Genomic DNA, 17373 nt, shown 5'->3' on the forward strand with positions numbered 1-17373 from the left:
CCCAAAAGGTGACTTCCAATACTTGCAAGATCGATCCCAAATTTCATCCACAAGGGCGTGAATGATCGTTTTTTAATCTGTTCACCTTGTCATATAATTAATTGCTGACGTGACGTCGTTATTTGATGCAATGTTGACGTGACGTCATTGCATGAGCGGTAACATGATAAGAACGCCTCAGCTCCCATGTTTTCCCTTCCCAAATATCCATTTTGCAAACAGAACTCCTCGCCATCCCTATATATCAGAGAGACAAGTTCAAAACCCACACCACTAGTTATGGCTCAAGTTCATTCAGATCGACACCTTCGAAAATTGTCAAAATTGCAGATATTAAAGTCGATGACATCTTTCTTAATCGAGTGTATTGTCATTTAAAAGGATTCAACGTTAAAAAAAGGTCAAAGACAATGTTGGAGGTGTATTTGAAGACAAGACGGAAAGATTGTAAGCGCTTGTCAGTATATAATTTACAGTGAATACCTTTATTTTTTTGTCAACAGTTATTACCTATGGATAACGCCACAGACAGTGTCAATGTTCGTTATATAAGTCGATGGTAAGTGTTGTGAACGAGCACCCTATATGCCGCAGTTTGCGGCACATGTGTGGTATCGCAACTACTTTGACATCACCACGGAATATGGGGGACTGGCGCGAGACTTAGGAAGGGACACACTCGCATGTTTGGGTCATTCTAGCCAATGGGTCCATCGATATCTTAGGCATTCGACAGTTTTCCTCGTGCCCCGACCCGAGGTTGAGACGAGGATACAATAATTGGGGATGGACATTCTCAATCACAGCGGTAACCCCGGTGCCGAACAGTACACCATTTTAAATATGCAAGAAGATATCGGATCTACACACCATTGCCAATATGTCTAAGATATTCTGATTTAATATAGCTGAAATTTGGCCAATATGTTTCTAGTGTTCATTTTTATTTTATTTTTATAATATGAAATATAGAAAACATTTGCAATAATAAAGGCAGACAATTTAAGTGATTTCTCAGGAGACTTTCCCCCTCACTTATCATTGAGTCATAGCTATATATGCCCCTTTCGCTTATCCGTGCATGTTTCTGTGTGCTGTGACCCATATCAGTACAGCGTATGTGTATTTCAGACATTTGTAACGAACCTCAGTAATCAGATCGAACAACTCTGGTCCAACCGGTTCAACCGTTTGGACCGCGAATAACGAATGCGCCCATATATATACATCATAGGAAATAGTTTCACAGACAACTTTGTCTATGAAGTAATAGACTCCATGAGACCTATATTTACAATTTACACACGGTTTTAAACGATAGTCTAGAAAGAGAGGTTCTGCTTTTAAAAATTGTTTAACATGCATGTACACGATATGAAAGCAAACCCTGCAAATATCCAATCAAGATGTTTTAGTAAGAATTAAGTCTCATTCAGCTTAATTAACACAGGAATAAATCTTTTGTGAAGAAAGTTTCAAGAGGTTAAAGTGTTGAATACATTTTTTACTAAAGACTAAGAAACACTTGTCAGAAATGTGTATTGATGGCATGCCCATTTGATTTCAACACTTTAAACTTTGAATTAAGGACGTGTGAATCGCTGTCATCTGACAATTTTTTGTGTTCCAATTTTGTGGATATATTTATACGACATTATCTATGTAATTTGATTGTTTACACCTGTTTGAATTCATTCGGTGTTTTTCGCCATATTCTGGTCAGTTCGGTCATTATAATCAGGTCTTTAGTAACGCCCCGAAAGAGTCTTGTTAAACGAGATTGTTTGGTAACAGTGATAGTTATTCTTGACAGAAGGACATAGGCCTAATGTCCATAGCCCCAAACGTATTTAACCGTATTTCGCCATGCCGCTGAGGGGCCTTTTAAGGTATGATTTATCCTTGAAAGTTTAAACAAACTTAAATAAGTATCGGACCCATTTTAGATACAAAACAATAGTAAATGAATCAAGACCACAGGCTCTTGCTGTTATTGTTTGAAACTAAGCTTACTGTTAGTGTTACCTGTAACAAAATTGTACGAGTTAAAAACGTAAAACAAAACTCGAATATATAATCACTGGGGTGTCATTTTTTACCGAAAGTCGATCTAAACAACTAAAACATGTAAAATTACTCTGAACACCTTAGTTTAGGTCCAAATATAGCTGTAATAAATTCTCAGGTCCCTGCACTGCCTGCATGTGGTGTGATCACAGAATTTATATAAGCAATTGAGGTGTTAAAGTTTGCCATTTTTACCACAAGTTTGACATCTAAATAACTTAATTGTTATGCTCAATTGTACCTAATTTCAGTATTTATTGAGTTTTGTTCAAAGAAATATGAACTCGTTTTTGTTTCTAATATGAAAAAGAATTTTATGTGTTTATATATATCATTTTATTCCCATTTCAGCAGATAAAATTGTTACTGCAAATTGGTAACTTTTACCCAAATGTAGGGTTATTACCCATATGCAGGATTATTACTTGTATAAAATTATGCACAAAGGCACAACGCCTAACCTGTTGAATTGAGCTAACTTAATTAGGTTAAAATTATATTATTATTTTACTTTTTTTCCAGCCTGATTGTGAACAATCCACATTTGATTAAAAAGGTAGGTTCAGATACATATTTTTAAACTGGAAATAGTTTTCTATTATCTATAACTGTTCATTCTGAGCCAAATCATTTGATACACAATTAGGTATTAATTTCAGTATCTCTGCTCACCTTACCAGAACGTCCTCAATACTGCAGGGGTTACACTCACTTTTGCTCTCTACACCCCGTCAAAGCAAAATTGAAGGCTCAGTGTGCACCACCTTGTGAATGAGAGTAGGGGAGTAGTTTGATCCTTTGATGTACATCAAAAGAATCTGTCGCCTAACTATAAAATTGACTGGACTTGGAAGTCGGGTGTCGCTCCTCTGTAATCTTCAAAGGACAAGTATCAGCCTATCGATTGGTCAGGTGTTTTTTTACCCGAGACCACTCAAATAGCTAGTTGCATAGCTTTACTTTTGCTTTGACATATTCCAGGGGTGCCAAAATGAGCGTAATTGAAGGGTCATAAGCTTCCGTAGTCATATTGTCTAGGGCATATATCTCATACTTCCTTTTGTATGCGAGTACCTCTTGGAATGTCATATACTGAAATCAGGTTTTGTGACCCGATATATATATAGAGTTATGACCCTTTGTTTGCTATATATCAGGTACTAAGATCATTTGCCCCACTTCATTAAGAGTTATGGCCTTTCATTAAGCTTTGATACTGAATCTTTTCCAAATCTGAGATAGACACATTGTACAAAAATGATGCAATGCATATGTTGATTGTATCATATTATTTTCCCGGAGATGATACAAACACTTATGTTAGAATCCTTACTTTTAAAAGACTTTGCATCAATACCCTGTACAACTATTAAATCATTAAACTTATGTTTTTCAGCTTTCAGAGTCACCTCCTATCAAAAATTCTGCAAGGGTCGTGGCCGGCATCATAAACAAGGCTCGATATAATGGTGAGAATACATTCCACTGTGACCTTTTTAAGGCAAAATGCTGTTGATACTTTATTATTCTTGAACCATGCCTGTAGGTATGATTGAATTTCGATTCAGTGGATACTATTTCAATAATGATACATGTATGTAGCAACTATATATAAAATGTATATTTGCAGATGATTTCAATTCACACAAAAAAATACTTCTCATAAATATAAGGTGATTTACCGTAATCTTATTCTAACAATTTATAAACTTTCTGACTGTATACACTCTGTGTTTAAAAGAAATGCCCTTATCCTGTAGAATTTAGTTTAGACTGATAAATTCAGTTTCACTTTAATAGACGATTAATGAAAATGATAAATGTATTCCTCATATACAGCGACTTGCATTTTTAAAAAAGTTATAACAGGGACAGTATATAGAGACTATACGTCCCTGGTTATAATGAGTGCATTAGTATTCAATTATAGCCTTTACCTGGATTTATCAACCCGAGAAAAGATATATTGACAGAGGACGCAGTCTGAGGTCAATATATCTTTTCTCGGGTCGATAAATCCAGGTATCTACCGAAGTCAAAGTCTACAATTGTTTTATTATTTTCAAAACAGTAATGTTAGCAATCTGAAAAAAAATAACCGCAAAAATCTATGGAAGCGGGACGATGCGGTTGTTTGGAGTCGCATCATAATTCTATTTTTAGAAACACCCAGTCCTTCAACAATAATCACGTGCTCCAAGTCAATATCGGCTTTTATCGGTGGACACGTGATGCATTCCTGGCCAATCAGTTGTCGGGAATAATATGAAAAAACAATAATGTGTTGTATTACATGCTAACAGTATAAGTGGGGACCCCTTTCTTGTCATAATAATAAAACTTATTGTCAATATATTGGCATTAGACAAGGTTTCATGATTAACTCCCTTTGAATCAGTTGAGTGCTTAGCTCGCCACACATTTTCAAGGGAAATGGGCCGTTGAGCCTACTTAAACTTTTATTTTATAAGCGTCTTGGTACAAGCATATCCCATTCCTACCTTATTTATATTTTATCCTCTTCTCTTAAAAACAACAATAGAATACTGACAGGTCAGCAAGGGCCTTACTGTATCCCCTCCATTGTCTATTTTTAGTAACAGTAACAGTGACCTTGACCTTAGAAGCATTTTAAGTCCCTATTGCACATCTACATTTCACAGTGTATCACCATGTCAAATTTCAGAAATATTGGTCTTTCGGATTCTGAGATAATCTCCGGAAATGAAAGTGTGGACAGACAGACACTATGATTTACTATAGGGCACTTGCATCTCAGATGCTGGGCCCTATTTATAATTCCTCTTCCATATTTTCTTCTGTTTACAAGTACTTTCAGTTGGTTGTTTTGTATTCCAGCTGAAGATAAAGTAGACGAAATTACAGAAAAGGCAAAAGATGCGATGAAACATAATTCAGTGAAACATGAACAGACCGAGTCGTCAGCGGTACCAGGGTCGTTTACGGAAACATTCACCAAGGAAATGAAAGAAGGCTTCAAAGGTTTATTTGAACAGTTAGAACGAGAGAAAGAACTCGAAAAAGAACGTCAAGAATTGAAAGAAAAGTTAAAAAAAGAAAACAAAAAATAGTGCATGTGTTATTTTGCGTGATACTTACGTATTACAAGTTGTACAAGGAAATGGGTAATTGTGTTTAAAGACCAACATTAGGCAGACTGTGTTTTAATAGATGGAGGTTTCCAAACACAAGTCAAGTTTGAGTTCTTAGCTTCAAGATTTTGTGTAAGGCTCAATACAAGTCTGTGTGTGAATACTTAATTATATCGATTGTGTTGAGAAGAGTATTTTAAAATTATTGATGTTTAGAACTAAAGCTGCTTAAATGTGATAAACTAAATGATGAGGTCATGAGACGTAAAGGGTCTCTCTGCCTTAGAATGATGGTGTTAATGATGGAATAACTATATTTTAATGAGAACTCGGAGTGAATCATTTATCATTTAGGATGAGCATAATGTTAAAACTTAAATGGGAGTGACCACCACCTTTATACCAACATAATTAACAGATACATTTCTAACATTGTTGTAAATAGTTGTAAATAAATAAATATTGAAATTGAGTATTTTCTTTATTTTCTGTTCTTACATCGGTGCAATTGCATATGTGGTGATGTTGTAATCTTAGAATTATTTATTACATTTTTGCCAGTGCAATATCGGATTCTATCAACTTGATAAAACTGATATCTTTCACACTGTGACAAATAATCATACCAGAAAATAGCAGAAAACTTCGGAATTGTGTTGAGTATCCTGTTCAAAATGGCGCGCAGCCTTGTTGTCAAGCATGATGTCATTATAATATGGCGCTAATTATTACGCTTTTGATTCCCGCTCTTTTTCATTGCATTACATTTTTCATGTTTTATGCTTTAAAAATGTAATAAATAGAAAATTTAATGGTGTCTTCAGTAATAATAAATATATTTCACGAGTGTGGCCTATATTTTAATATTTTTCACGAGTGTGCATATCCTCTATATATTTATCAATTAGAGATTTTTGTTGAGGTGAATATATGGTTATATGAACCTGAGAAAGTAATGTTGATAAAGATGAAGTTGATGTTAATGTCACTTTCTCTGGGTCCATATAACCACATAATTACCGAAATTCAAGTCTTTAAATTGTTATATTAAATGCAAAATAATGTTTTCATCAACAAAAAAGACGAACATTTGAGAAAAGTACAGTGGAAAGAACTGCATTTGACAGAAAGCATTGTGATGTCAGGATTGAAATGATGTCATAAAATGAATATTGACCTGCTGTTTCTAAAAATAGTAATACAGAGTTAATATAACTCAGCCGATGAGGGTATAGGAAAAATGTGTCATCTAAAAATAATGAATATAATTTTTTGTTGAAAAATTACCAAAACACAAATAATTTGAGTTGATCTACTGTGAATTTTTTTCAGTGAATTTAGGGCCTCATGAAGACTCCTTCCCTTTGATATTTTCTGCCTGTATTTCCTCAAAACCATTGCAAAAATCTCTTCATTTTCCCAAAATCATGCTTTTAGTGTGTGATATTTTCCAAAAGTCAAAGGCACAACCCCTGATGAAAAGAGTGGAAAAATCACTGATATATGTAGCATTACTGCAGAATATCCCTTGGTGAATGTCATAATGTCTAACTCGAGCAACAAGACTTCTACCCAGCAGTTGAAATTTAGAACACAGAAATATCTCAAAGCAAAGATTCAGATAAGTTCTTGAATGAAATGTGGAAATTTGAAAAGTAAAGCCCAGAATTGAAATTGATAGAAAACTGCAGAAAACTTTACATTGAAGGCATAGCTGATATAGCAGTCACAACAGCCCTGAAAAAGTCGCATGGAAAAAGGAAAGAACTTAATCAAGCCGCTGTTGAATGCCACAAAGATTAGATTTGGAAGGAGAACAATCTAATCCAGGGAAGGACAGGTTGGGAGACTGCATGTATAGAGGTAGACTTAAACAATCCATAGGAAGCTAAAAAGAGTGACAAAATGATAAATCAACTACACAGGACATTTGAGTGGATCAGCAGGAAAGAAACCAGGCTCTCATAGAGGCTAACAGAAATTAACTATACTCCAGAGGAACAGCTAGAGGGGCCTAAAGATTACAGTGAACATGCAGTTGATGGACACAGCTAGTGGGTCAACACAAGCAGGTTGATTAACAACTGCTATTATAAATGTCAGAAGTTTGGACAGAGTGGGTCGACGCACACTGTCACAAAAAACCCCAGACAAATGCTTAGAAAACCCCCAAAAGGCTCTCCCTCTAGAATACTGAAATGAATTGCACTGAAAATGGTATTTAAAACAATCAGAACTTAAATACATCCACATAAGGCAGTTGACAGAAATAATATACTTTCCTTTTTGAAAACAAGAGTACCGGGGGGCGGAACAATATACGCCCGTCGAATGCCATATAGTGTTATATACTTTCTTACATTGAAATAAGATCTGCATCATTCTAAGTGTGGTTAGCTGACATGCTGTAAAAATGTAGGAGAAAATCTGCGGACAAAAAATCAAATACTGAAATGAACAAAGGGCAATAACTTTTGCCAAACTCGTCGAATCAAAATTCTTTTGAGGGAGACACAACTTCATATCATGATTATAATGTATACCAAGTTTCAAAGAGAACTGTTGAAAAATGTAGGAGGAGATAGCCGGACAAAAATAAAATACTGAAATAAACAAAAGGACAATAAAAAAATTGCAAAAATTGTTGAATCAAAGTTCTTTTCAAGGAAACACAACAACATATCATGATTATTTAGCCTACTAAGTTTCAAAGAAATCCGTCAAAAAATTGTAGGAGATCTCCGGACAAAAAATCAAACACTGAAATGAACAAAGGGCAATAACTTTTGAAAAATTGTCGGATCAAAATTCTTTTAAGGGAGACACAACTTCATATCATGATTATAATGTATACCAAGTTTCAAAGATCGATAAATGTAGGAGGAGATTGCCGGACAAACAAAAGGTTTTTCGGACGGACGGACGGACGACCCCATACCATAATACTTCCGTCAAATTTGACGGGCGTATAAAAATAGATATCTTAGTTCAAGCATTGAACAGGCACCTCAATGCAATTGGAATATGCATTGCTTGTCTGGGGCCCATGTAAACAATCACACATACATGTTGATCAAATTGAATAAATCAAGCACATCTAGATCCATCTTCAGTAATTACGTGAACAAGGTATGGATAAGTTAACAATATACTACAATATGTAAACTATCAAATGCCTTCTTGTCTTTTACAAAATGAAGCACAACCATGTAAATATTTCCGCAAAAGATATTCTACTGCTTTCAAGAATTTGAGCCTCACACAGATATAGACAGATACAAACATGAACAGGTCTCGTTAATAACATTGTTTTACTGGAATAACTTGTGACCACAAACAGCTGACCATGATCAAAGTCAATTTGAGTTTTTGTCCTCATGCAGAGCTGACGCTGAGCAATGTCGGCTGGAGAAACTTCCCTTCATACATAGCCGACGCTGATCATTGTCGACTGGAATGAAATGTCAACTGGAATAATTTGCCCTCACGCAATGACATAGCCAATGTTAATCATTATCAACTGAAATAACTTGCCCTGACACGTAACTGACGCTAGCCACTATCGACTAGAATGACTTGCCCTTACTCAGTCAGCGCTGATCGTTGTCGACTTGAATAAAAGGTAAATTGGAATAATTTGTCCTCACACAAAGCAGACGCTGATCAATGTCGACTGGAATAACTTGCCCTCACACATAGCCGACGTTGATCATTGTCGACTGGAATAACTTGCCCTCACACATAGCCAACGTTTATCATCGTCAACTGGAATAACTTGTCCTCACACATAGCTGACGATGATCAATGTCGACTGGAATAACTTACTCTCACACATAGCCGACATTTATCATTGTCGACTAGGGTAACCTACTCTCACACATAGCCGACATTTATCATTGTCGACTGGAGTAACCTACTCTCACACATTGCCAACGTTTATCATTGTCGACTAGGGTAACCTACTCTCACACATAGCCGACGCTGATCATTGTCGACTGGAATAACTTGACCTCACACATAGCCGACGCTGATCAATGTCGACTGGAATAACTTGACCTCACACATAGCCAACGTTGATCATTGTCGACTGGAATAACTTGCCCTCACACATAGCCGACGCTGATCATTGTCGACTGGAATAACTTGCCCTCAGACATAGCTGACGCTGATCAATGTCGACTGGAATAACTTACCCTCACACATAACCGACGTTTATCATCGTCAACTGGAATAACTTGCCCTCACACATAGCCGACGCTGATCAATGTCGACTGGAATAACTTGACCTCACACAAAGCCGACGATTATCATTGTCGACTTGAATAACTTACTCATACACATAGCCGACGTTTATCATTGTCGACTAGAGTAACCTACTCTCACACATAGCCGAGGCTGATCAATGCCGACTGGAATAACTTAACCTCACACATAGCCGACGTTGATCATTGTCGACTGGAATAACTTGCCCTCTCACATAGCCGACGTTTATCATTGTCAACTAGGGTAACCTACTCTCACACATAGCCGACGCTGATCAATGTCGACTGAAATAACTTACTCTCACACATAGCCGACGTTTATCATTGTCAACTAGGGTAACCTACTCTCACACATAGCCGACGTTTATCATTGTCGACTGGAGTAACCTACTCTCACACATAGCCGACATTTATCATTGTCGACTAGGGTAACCTACTCTCACACATAGCCGTCGTTTATCATTGTCGATTGAAGTAACCTACTCTCACACATAGCCGACGTTTATCATTGTCGACTGGAGTAACCTACTCTCACACATAGCCAACGTTTATCAATGTCGACTGGAATAACTTACTCTCACACATAGCCGATATTTATCATTGTCGACTAGGGTAACCTACTCTCACACATAGCCGACGTTTATCATTGTCGATTGGAGTAACCTACTCTCACACATAGCCGACGTTTATCATTGTCGACTGGAGTAACCTACTCTCACACATAGCCGACATTTATCATTGTCGACTGGAGTAACCTACTCTCACACATAGCCAACGTTTATCAATGTCGACTGGAATAACTTACTCTCACACATAGCCGACATTTATCATTGTCGACTGGAGTAACCTACTCTCACACATAGCCAACGCTGATCAATGCCGACTGGAGTAACCTACTCTCACACATAGCCGAAGTTTATCATTGTCGACTGGAGTAACCTACTCCCACACATAGCCAACGTTTATCATTGTCGACTGGAATAACTTGCCCTCACACATAGCCAACGTTTATCATTGTCGATTGGAGTAACCTACTCTCACACATAGCCGACGTTTATCATTGTCGACTAGAGTAACCTACTCTAACACATAGCCAACGCTGATCAATGCCGACTGGAATAACTTAACCTCACACATAGCCGACGTTGATCATTGTCGACTGGAATAACTTGCCCTCACACATAGCCAACGTTTATCATTGTCGATTGGAGTAACCTCCTCTCACACATAGCCGACGTTTATCATTGTCGACTGGAGTAACCTACTCCCACACATTGCCAACGTTGATCATTTTCGACTGGTTAGTGGAATCATTTGCCCTTGTAATTGAAATGATTTAATACATTGAAGAGTACATTTTTCAAATATTTATTTTAAAATTAATATTTGAAAAATGTACGGTAGATCTAAATTGTGAATTTACAAACCAAATCAATTCCAAACCTGGAACAAAAATCAAAGTATTGAAATTTTGCAACAGAATACGCCTTCCATTTGTAAAAAAAACCCACCACAAAATGGATAAAAAAAAGGAAAGACATTCTTACATGGACTGTCCACAAGTACAAGCTGCACTGTCAACATAGATCATAATTAAGGGAACTAAGAATTCAGAAAAGGACATCTGACGTTTCGGAGATAAATAGATTTCTAACCAGGCAGACAATTCACCTGAAATTCCATTCGATTTAACTTTACTGTCAAACCTCTACGCCAATCTATCAAACACTAAAATTTGTCACTTACCAGACGTGTATGTTTCTTATCTTGAAATGAGATTTTGCAATAAAATGATAACAAATGTCAATGCGTTGGTACATTGTAGAATGACCACACTTAATTTGTAACACGACTGATTCTTGCTAAAAAAGATATTTTTTCATTAAAATAAGTACAAAAGTACAATAAGTACAAAATAAATGCTTCTTTTTCTTCTTCTCTTATTCAATGTCTTCAGTTCTATTTCCTGCGTTTCAACATCTCCCTTAAAAGGCCAACTTAACGATTACTCAAAGAGCATTATTAATGTCAATCCCGTATTTATACACAACGTAACCTATGATAAATCTTGTGTAGCGGAACTGGGTCGATCGTCGGCGACCAGATAGCTCAACTGGTAGAGCGTCAGTCCAGGGGTTCCGGGTTCGAACCCCGGTGTGGCCGTGCATTTTTCCTCTCCTGTTACACTTGTATAGAAATCAAATGAGATATTTTGTATATATACACTATAACTGATATCTTATAATGTATAATATATCGGAAAAAGTTAATTTAAGATGAGTCAATCAGTTATGTATATAATAAACCTTATATAATTTTATGAAATACGGCTTCAACATTCTTCTCTGAATAAATGTTAAGTTGGCGCGACATATCAATTAAGTTTCCATTGATTACAATTAGTTTTGAAGTTCTCTTCATTAGTTTCGGTGCTCCCAGAAAATAATAAAATAACCATGTGTCTGCATTTGTACTGCCATTTCTAGATAAAAAGTTATCTTTTTCAAAATGGAAATATTTTCACCAGATAACGGTATATTATCTGTTATTTAGTATGCGCCCTCATACACCGGTTTGACTGTAAACTTCCGGTTTGTAAAAAACATGTGAATTGGCAGTAACGTTATCTCAAATCAGGTATGTCCTTTGAATGCGGACAATATGGTAATTTCTATCTTTTGAACACCAAGTAGCCGGAGAGTTGAACATATCTACCTCTTCTTGTTGTTACACTGGTGTCGAATCCCGGTTTGTTACACTTGTCAACCTTTTAACCTGTTAACTGTTAAGGTTCAACATGGCCATAAGAAGATGTTCTTATCACACAAAACAACAATAAACAACAACTGATAATCGTTGTATTTAAAGAACCCCAGTTCAGTTAATGATCCTCTGGACAATGCATGGACTCAGTCCATGATGGAGAACAGAATCAATGTTTTGTATTAAAGCAACTTCTTTTTAAGAACCATAATTCCTAGCTTCATGATATATGGCATTGCATATATTGTTCAGGTAAAATGCCATCAATGGTGTCAAAAGTGTTCATTTTATAACCCTCATCGAAATGTAAGAGGGCTAAAATGCATTGAAGACCTCAAATTACTTTTTATCAAGAATTGCAAAGCATTGAGTAATATGATATTTACCATGCACCACTTAGCTTAAATTGCTGGGATGCAAGGCTATCAAGGTTATTCAAATAACTAATAACCTTTACCTACATTTAAAGTGACAGGGGTCAAACGTGTTTAAATCTTCAAACAACTTATAATGATCCATGCTTCGTGAGATATTAAAATGATACTAAATAAAGTTTGTTCAAGTAAATGACCTTGAGCCAAGACTTCTGATTGGCTGAGGCATACATACAGTTACAAACAGAGTTCTATTGTGTCCACATTTTTCTTATGTTTTGGGACAGGGAGTGATATACAGGTGAAAATTTAAGATCAAATGAGTGACTAAAATTTCTGGAGTAAAGGTGGTTGTCATGGCTTCTGAATGGCTGATACATTCCCACCCTCAGACCCTCGCCTGACCCTAGACTGAAGGTTAGACAGTCAAGAATATCCTCATCATATCTTTGTCCTACCCTCATCTTTTGTGAAGTATCAATTCAAATATGCCATAAATGGAAACATGACATTGCTATACAAATGAAAAATCTTTTAAACTATGCAGTCTCAAGTATGAAATTTAAGATTCTCTTGTTTTTACACAGAGATGAAAACAATACATCCCATTTTTGTGCACTATTTTGACTCATGAACCCTCAACTGAAAATTTACAAAAATACTGTTTGATTAAAAAAACACAAATTTTCACAGAAAATATCTTGCTTTACATGTAAACATCTAAATTAGATTAAATACCAAATTTAATTCATGCTAATTAGGACACTGCAGTGTGCAGTGAAAAGGTTTTCAGTAACGGTAGGTGAATCACTTTTATTGATATAACTTTAATAACATCTGTCTAACAGAATCATCCAAGATGGAGGATCATCCGTTTGTAGACCTGAAGATTGACCCACAGGAATTCCTTGATGAAATGGATGGTCGTACTCTGTGTCCAATGTGTGGAAAATCACGGAAATATTACTGCTATACCTGCTATGTACCTGTCCAAGGCATCGAGCACAAAATTCCAAAGGTCAAGGTAAGGTTTCCTAGGTTTAATTGTTTACATGGTAGAGACATCTTCAGTGTTTCTTGAGAGATATCTGGATCATATGACTTAATCAAGATACATGTAAATAATTCTTAATTGCTTCTGATCCTATATTCTTAAAATGTGTTGCGCCAAAAGGTAGGAAGAAGCCTGTTTGTTTAAATCTGACGCTCAATGCAAATTAACACATTTGTTATTATATTCATGTATTTTCTTAAAACTTGTTCCTATAAAAGAATATTATGTGTATTAAAATATAAAACTCTTGTGTTTACTGTGCTATGAGATGCAAGCCCAGTGTTAGTATGTTACTCAATGTAATTCGATATGAGACAGCAGTAACTTTAAATGTAAAGTAGTGTGAATGTAGAGGAAATGTAAAACTTGACATGAAATATTATGTATTACATGGATTTAAAGAAAGTTGCAGGAAAATAAATATATATTGTAATAAGTTTTCCCTGAATGATCTGGACATTTTCTTGTCTTAAATTATTTATTTATCTGGGCTTTCTCTGGCCTAGCCTTTTTCTGTGTTTCTTCCAGCCATACTTAAGCCATACATTTTATAAATATGGACACATTATGATTTCAGCTACCGTTCAAGATTGACATCATCAAACACCCCAGTGAATGTGATGGAAAAAGTACCTCTGGTCATGCGAGAGTTATTGCCCCTGATGATGTCACTATCTACACATACCCCTGTATCCCTGATTACCCAGATCGAGACAGGGTAAGTTGAATACATAGGTGATCCTAAACTGGATTTGACTTGCGTTAGTGACTTGATTTAAAGCTGCACTGATTCTAACTGGGTCCACTTAGAATTTCCACATGAGTTTTAAGCCAATAGATGTACATGTACTAACCTCAGCCATATAGTGTTGGTAATAACAGAAGGATGTCTTGATTTAAGTTTCCGCTGTGTATGCATACTGAGGGGTATGGGGAGCAACACCCTTTGTATTATGTTTAAATTAACTGCTTTGGCCCGGAGATGCTTCATACCAAATTAGGGCCCTTTTTGTGTATCTGGTTCGACCAGTTTGTCTGTTTTTAAATGTAACTTTTTTCGCTTATAAATTCTGGCGGACCTGCAAACGTTTATGCAGCCCTTGCAAGGCTTTGTCAAGGCTCGTCTGAAAGCAGCATCAGATTACTAGGTCAGGTGCAACCTTTTGGAGTGTGATGAACAAATGCGGCCTAGGTTGATATCCTGTACGCTGTTCTAGACCCAGTACCCATTTGATGGAAGAGTACAAAAAGATGCCAAGCCACAGCACATACATTCATGTTTCCCTTCAGGCCAAATGACCGAACGATGAAGGGAGTGTTTCAAACCTCTTGGTTTCTTGTACAGTTCACTGATTTAAATATTGACACATTGTTACTATTGTGAGTTGTAGGTGGTACTGTTGTTCCCAGGGGATGGATCAATAAACATGGAGACATTAGCCGAGAAGTTTTCTCCTGGTGTTAACAATAACAGGCAGAAGGACATAAGTAGGGAAGATAAGCGTAGTGATACATCAGAGGAGATAACAGAGAATCCATGCCTTGTAAAGTCAGTACCTAAAGGAGATGATCCCTATAATGGGGCTCACAAGGACAGCTCGTCATCACTTGACAGAACACCAGCTACAGAAGATGAACTTGACCAAAAGTCTGCAACATCAGTATCTGATAACATATTACAGGCAGATACAGACATTCCACATCTGAAGGATGTGAATACAGTAAACAGGAAAAGAAAACACTCGTTAGATGGTGAGGTGGTCAAAAGGTCAAAGTTAATATCAGAGGTCAAACCTCCATTTGACAGAGTAATAATAATTGACAGTACATGGAACCAGACAAAGAGGATCAGCTCAGATGAGCGACTCAAAGGTAAGCAGTCTGTGATATAATTGTTGATATCCCCCCCCCCCCCTTTTTCTGAAATTCAATATGGCTACCACATATAGAGAAGCTTTATCTCAAAAACTCTGTTTGGCAGATTTGATTCAAACTTTTTACTAATTTTTCGGTGACTGTCGTAAAAGAAGTGAAATTCATACTTTTCGAACAATGAAATGATTAAAGATTGTTGTTATGGATTTTGATTTGCGGAAATATTATGAGCAGTAGCACTTGATATTCTGTAGCTGGATTGGTTCAAAATCATAAGGATATACCTTGTTTACGAATCTTTCTCTTTGGAAAATATGTTACTAGTACGGTATACTGAATAATGTAATCCTGTTGTATTGAGTTTCTTAGCTTTATGATAAATTAATGATTCATTCCACTCAGAGTAATTAAAAAAACCTCACCGTTGAGTGAACTTGATCAGTGTGTTATATACTCGTGATGAAGGTACCGTTGTGCACTCATGAAGTCTTTCGTGTATCAGTAATCAGTAGCTATGGTAGCTTAGGTCTGTGACAGTTTTTCGGAAAATAATAAAAAGTTCCAAAACAAAGTTCAAAGTTGGAAGCTATTTTAGGGGTAAAAGGAATATTGACAGTCGTATCATTCTCTGTTTGTGATATTTTTGTGGTCTTGTTCTCAATTCCTACAGCACCTATGTTAACCATTCTCGGTAAGACTAATCCTCTTAGAGTCCTGAATTACAAAATGTTTGGGTTGATGTTAGATTTGATTTTAAAATGGCCATCCTTGACTCTGATTGACAGCTGAGGTGCTGTATCAAATTATAACCTCGGATGTGTAATTTGTTCTGTAACAGAGGTCATTATTTTTTCAATGCCTCCGCCAGGAGTCGAACCTGGGACCTCTGCCTTACTAGTCTGACGCTCTAACGAATGAGCTAAAGAGAAATTCTCCGAAAGCCAAGTTGGTAGGAAGCGGCTAGTATTTCATCAGAGTGATCATGACAGTTCAATGAAATATTCAGACCATGAACTTTTGTGTAAATTGTATCCACAAGATCTTGATACTAAAATGTGCACTGAACCAAAACTTGCAGTAGTATACTCACACACCATTTCTGTCCTCAGGTCTCACCTGTGTGGAGCTGAAAACCAGACACAGTAATTTTTGGCGTCACCAGAAGGACCTCCCTCCAACCTACCTGTCCACTGTCGAAGCCATCTACTACTTTGTACGAGATTACCATGACGTTTTTGTGACCAGTGGTGATACTCTAGAGTATGATGGCCGATATGATAACTTGCTTTTCCTTTTCACATACATGTACAACAAAATCAAAAAAATGTATAATGGTCGGAGAAACTTAAAGGCTTATCAGCAACGAGAAGAGAAAGTAAAATCAGAAAACAAAGCGTGAAAGTAATAGTCTGTTATTTTTTTTACAAAGCCTACACAGTATTGACAGATATTTCAAACTCATTACACACATGATATTGGAACTTTTATAAAAATAATGTGAACTGTTATAAAATACTGTTTATGAAATGCTATATAAATGAAGGAATATGACATTTTACAAGAAAAGTGTATGTAAAATGGTATAGGAATAGACAGGAAAATAGAGCCAATGCCAATTAAAAGTAGGTGTATGTTCGGTGGGGTGCTGCGCTTAAGTCTGGATACAATACCCAAGGTATGCAGGGTGATTAGTGAGATATGTAAGGCGATTAGTGAGAAATGTAAGGCGACTAGTGAGATATGTAAGGCGACTAGTGAGAAATGTAAGGCGATTAGTGAGAAATGTAAGGCGACTAGTGAGATATGTAAGGCGACTAGTGAGAAATGTAAGGCGACTAGTGAGATATGTAAGGCGACTAGTGAGA

At 36.5% G+C, this 17373-nt stretch overlaps 2 protein-coding genes across 3 annotated transcripts; both read left to right on the forward strand.

The window, feature by feature from the left end:
* Window positions 1–1765: 1765 nt before the first annotated feature.
* LOC110463574 (E3 ubiquitin-protein ligase BRE1A-like) lies at window positions 1766–5652 on the forward strand. Its single transcript, XM_021518277.1, has 4 exons — window positions 1766–1889; window positions 2590–2623; window positions 3464–3536; window positions 4927–5652. Exons 1-4 carry the CDS (start codon window positions 1867–1869, stop codon window positions 5157–5159), a joined length of 363 nt encoding a protein of 120 aa, XP_021373952.1. The 5' UTR covers window positions 1766–1866; the 3' UTR covers window positions 5160–5652.
* A 6354-nt stretch (window positions 5653–12006) lies between these two features.
* Window positions 12007–16910, forward strand: LOC110463578 (DTW domain-containing protein 1-like). 2 transcript variants are annotated; one of them, XM_021518292.1, is made up of 5 exons: window positions 12007–12079; window positions 13428–13603; window positions 14211–14351; window positions 15025–15505; window positions 16618–16910. In XM_021518292.1, the coding sequence occupies exons 2-5, from the start codon at window positions 13439–13441 to the stop codon at window positions 16905–16907; spliced, it is 1077 nt and encodes a 358-aa protein (XP_021373967.1). In that variant the 5' UTR covers window positions 12007–12079; window positions 13428–13438; the 3' UTR covers window positions 16908–16910. The 2 variants fall into 2 exon arrangements, with proteins under 2 accessions (XP_021373967.1, XP_021373968.1); XM_021518293.1 differs by lacking the exon at window positions 12007–12079 and adding an exon at window positions 12872–12996.
* Window positions 16911–17373: the final 463 nt, after the last annotated feature.

The sequence above is a fragment of the Mizuhopecten yessoensis genome, unplaced genomic scaffold, assembly GCF_002113885.1.
Source record: "Mizuhopecten yessoensis strain PY_sf001 unplaced genomic scaffold, ASM211388v2 scaffold10917, whole genome shotgun sequence".
In the NCBI taxonomy this organism is placed as follows: domain Eukaryota; kingdom Metazoa; phylum Mollusca; class Bivalvia; order Pectinida; family Pectinidae; genus Mizuhopecten; species Mizuhopecten yessoensis.

Coding starts and splice junctions, on each gene's coding strand:
- LOC110463578 (XM_021518292.1), top strand. CDS start 13,439: ATGGAGGATCATCCGTTTGTAGACCTGAAGATTGACCCACAGGAATTC. Junction 13,604..14,210: donor ACAAAATTCCAAAGGTCAAG/GTAAGGTTTCCT, acceptor TTATGATTTCAG/CTACCGTTCAAGATTGACAT. Junction 14,352..15,024: donor ATTACCCAGATCGAGACAGG/GTAAGTTGAATA, acceptor TGTGAGTTGTAG/GTGGTACTGTTGTTCCCAGG.
- LOC110463574 (XM_021518277.1), top strand. CDS start 1,867: ATGCCGCTGAGGGGCCTTTTAAG. Junction 2,624..3,463: donor ATCCACATTTGATTAAAAAG/GTAGGTTCAGAT, acceptor TATGTTTTTCAG/CTTTCAGAGTCACCTCCTAT. Junction 3,537..4,926: donor AAACAAGGCTCGATATAATG/GTGAGAATACAT, acceptor TTTGTATTCCAG/CTGAAGATAAAGTAGACGAA.